At 41.7% G+C, this 3,172-nt stretch overlaps 1 protein-coding gene across 1 annotated transcript in view; it reads right to left on the bottom strand.

Moving 5' to 3' along the window:
* The window catches only part of LOC106514005 (heterogeneous nuclear ribonucleoprotein L-like), a 30,713-nt gene that overhangs the window by 5,107 nt on the left and 22,434 nt on the right, over positions 1 to 3,172 (bottom strand). Inside the window, exons 8-11 of the mRNA XM_014003116.1 lie at positions 2,994 to 3,065; positions 2,329 to 2,546; positions 1,987 to 2,108; positions 1,216 to 1,417 (exon numbers count right to left, since the gene is read on the bottom strand). Coding sequence (XP_013858570.1) covers positions 1,216 to 1,417; positions 1,987 to 2,108; positions 2,329 to 2,546; positions 2,994 to 3,065 — 614 coding nt within the window. The remainder of the gene's footprint in view (positions 1 to 1,215; positions 1,418 to 1,986; positions 2,109 to 2,328; positions 2,547 to 2,993; positions 3,066 to 3,172) is intronic.

The following is a 3,172-nucleotide window of genomic DNA, read 5'->3' as shown; positions in this document are numbered from 1 at the left end:
GAACATAGAGCGTCCAGTGAGAGACGTTTTGCGCTTTTTGGCCGCTCAAAACGCGTTTGGTGTGAACGTAGCATAAGGCAGCAACTTATACAGATTGTCTGTAAATTATAAGGATTTGACATCATTTTGCAGGTATACGGACGTAAAGAGCAATCTCACGGATTTTTTCAAGTCTTAAGGATATTTTAAAAACCTCATTTTCAAATTTATCTAACATGCCAGAGCCTATAGGATGATTTAAAAAAACAATAAATAACATCAAACAGCCGTCTTCCAACCTGTTCTGCCGCTATAAGTTACTTTTCCCCCTCTCCTTTCCTCCTGCTCCGCAGGAAAAGCTTTCATGTCCACAGCGCCCGCCCCGGGGTGCAAGTTGTATGGATTTTCTGCAAAATTTATGGATTTTTAGGGCTCTTTATACAGGTAAACTACTTTTATTCCTGATTTAAACTAGCGATCGTGAGCAGCTGTGTGCTTTTATTTTTTTCTGTCAGGCTGTCGGAGCGCTCCTCCTCCTCTGTCCGAGGCTGGTGTGGGGTGAAAATCCTCCACCTCAGACGTTCAGAGATGTAACTGTCTGCAATACTGTGGTCACTTTCCATGTAGCATCAATTATGCTAATGCTAGCTGCCTGTCACGTTCTCTCGTCCTGGCCACACCTCCACTCTCTAAACCCTGTTCCCCGCCCACACCCCCTCCCCTACCCACTTTAATGCCTTTTTCTAATTTCGCCTTGGGGCGGAGTTATCTTTTCACAGGGGGGGTAAGTTACACTTTAATTTATAGGGTTGACACTTTAATTTCTAAGGCTGCAGCTGTAAGATAGATACAGACAGACAGACAGACAGACAGAACAAGACAAGACAGACAGACAAGACAGACCAGACAGACAGACAAGACAGACCAGACATACAGACAAGACAGACATACAGACATACAGACATGCAGATATGCAGACATGCAGACAGACAAGACAGACAAGACAGACAAGATAGACAAGATAGACAAGACAGACAAGACAGACAAGACAGACCAGACAGACAGACAGACAGACAGACAGACATTTTTCCCATAATATAAAAGCCTCAAATATTTTGTGTCGTTCAGTGTCTAAATTAGTGTACATGTTGGAGTAATTTATAATCACTATCACTGGAGAAGGAAAAAGATCTTTACAGTCGAAGTTAAAAGATAAGTTCCTCAGAGGAATCACACCTTGAGCAGATGATCCTGTGATATACACGGAGGAACGTTGTAGTAGTGTAGCACAGCAGACGGGGGCTGGATGATGTTTTTTGAGGCTTGACCGGCGCTGCTAAACCGGTTGTTCCTGGTCATGGCAAAGTCCTTATAGCTGCTGCTGCCATCCTCCAACTCAAACACCTGACTGGGGATCACTGCGTGCTGCTTGGACACACTGAACACAGCACAGCTCCTGTTAGATGTCTTATCAAACATGTACAAGGTAAATCTGATTCCTAGGAAAAAATACACCAAAAAAAAACGCAACCATAGCGGTTTCAACCCAAGACTGAACTACAGAGATATCCAGAGCATACATGCTCAGAAATATAACCTAAACACGACAAAGTCACGAAGGTTCATGATTCATTTAAATTTGTCTACAGACATTTGCAGAAGGTATTTGCAGACTGATAAATGCTAATGTTAACACAGCTAAGGCCAAAGAGGATTGTATTCATCTTAGAACAGCTTAATTTAAAAATAATCACAGCAACTCCTTTATGTCAAAGCTGATGTTTAAAGCTTTGCATCACTGTCATTTACATTTTATTCAGTTATTTCAGCAGAAATAGGAGGAAATTCCTGCAGTAGAGTCTGGGTTGAACCAGAAATGCTATACTGTATATGCTATCTACATATTTTAACTTTCAGACAACCACAGAATTTTCCACAAATATCCGTCTAATGCAGAAACTGTTAGCAAGAACATCACATTAATCTTTAAATACTGGTCATTCTCACCAGACATTGAGTCTTTTTCCAAACAGCTTGATGCTGTTGAGGTGTGTGATGGCTCTGTCCACAGCATACTCATCTCCCATCTCTACCAGTGCTGTACCAGGAACACTCTTCATGAACTTTACCTACAAACACATGAATACACACACAACAGCTGTCTCCTCAAGGACAAAGAGCAAGTACACAGTTCTATATCGACATAACATGACTCTGAAAATATGTTTGACTGTAATGATCCTAGGTTTTGTGTGCATTTCAACCTTTGCAAAAAGCAACAATCAGTGTAAAAACTATAATGACATGTTTCACATAGTAAAAACATGTACAAAATATGAGAACAATTACCTTCTCAATGTTGCCGTAGAGGCAGAAGAGGTTGAAGATTCGAGTGCAATTCATCTTGGATGGATGGAGGCCGCTCACCATGGCTACAGAGCTGGAAGCATGGCCAGAGTAGGAGGAGGACAGCTGTGGCATCGGGTAGGACACCATGTCTGGAAYGTCCACTGAGGACAGCTTGTACCTGCTGCTGCTGGGCAGAGGCAGCAGGGGGCAGGCTAGACCTCCAGAGACAAGCAGAATGTAGCTCAATCAACATCCCTTCATTCAGGCTTTCACAAACAACATCTCATAACTCAAACTGAATGTGAATAAAAAGCTAATCAAAAGCTGCAGCCACTAATTATCAAATCAAATCCACCAAAAAGAAACCAGAAACAACAAATACAACCATAATCTGTGTTTAGGGTAAATTGGAATCCAGATATTGAAGCCAAAACATAAAGAGCCAGTAGGCTGTCTGCAGTCTAGGTTTTAAGTCCACGCCAACAAATGGGCTATTTTTCTGATTATTTATGAAAAATACTCAGTTAAATTTGACCAAATGCTGAAAGCCCTAACACTTGGTCACTGGTGTGCTGATGGGCAAGTGTCTGGTTCCACCTCTGAGTCCAGTAAATAAAGTGGCTACATTGAATAAATTGACAGAGTTTCTTGAGACTTTATCTCACCATAGCTGTTATCAGTGTAGGATGATGGGTGTTCTCCTAAAATGGCCTGTCTTTGTCTTCCTTTTCCACGTTCTGAAACACACAAGAACACAATCACACATATCTGAACTCTGTGCACAACACTCATTCATTTACCTAAAAATGTCCACCTACTGCTTCCAATCTGTGACCCAAAGTGT

The sequence above is a fragment of the Austrofundulus limnaeus genome, unplaced genomic scaffold, assembly GCF_001266775.1.
Source record: "Austrofundulus limnaeus strain Quisiro unplaced genomic scaffold, Austrofundulus_limnaeus-1.0 Scaffold0, whole genome shotgun sequence".
In the NCBI taxonomy this organism is placed as follows: Eukaryota; Metazoa; Chordata; class Actinopteri; order Cyprinodontiformes; family Rivulidae; genus Austrofundulus; species Austrofundulus limnaeus.
This window is presented reverse-complemented; position numbering and strand designations above follow the sequence as displayed.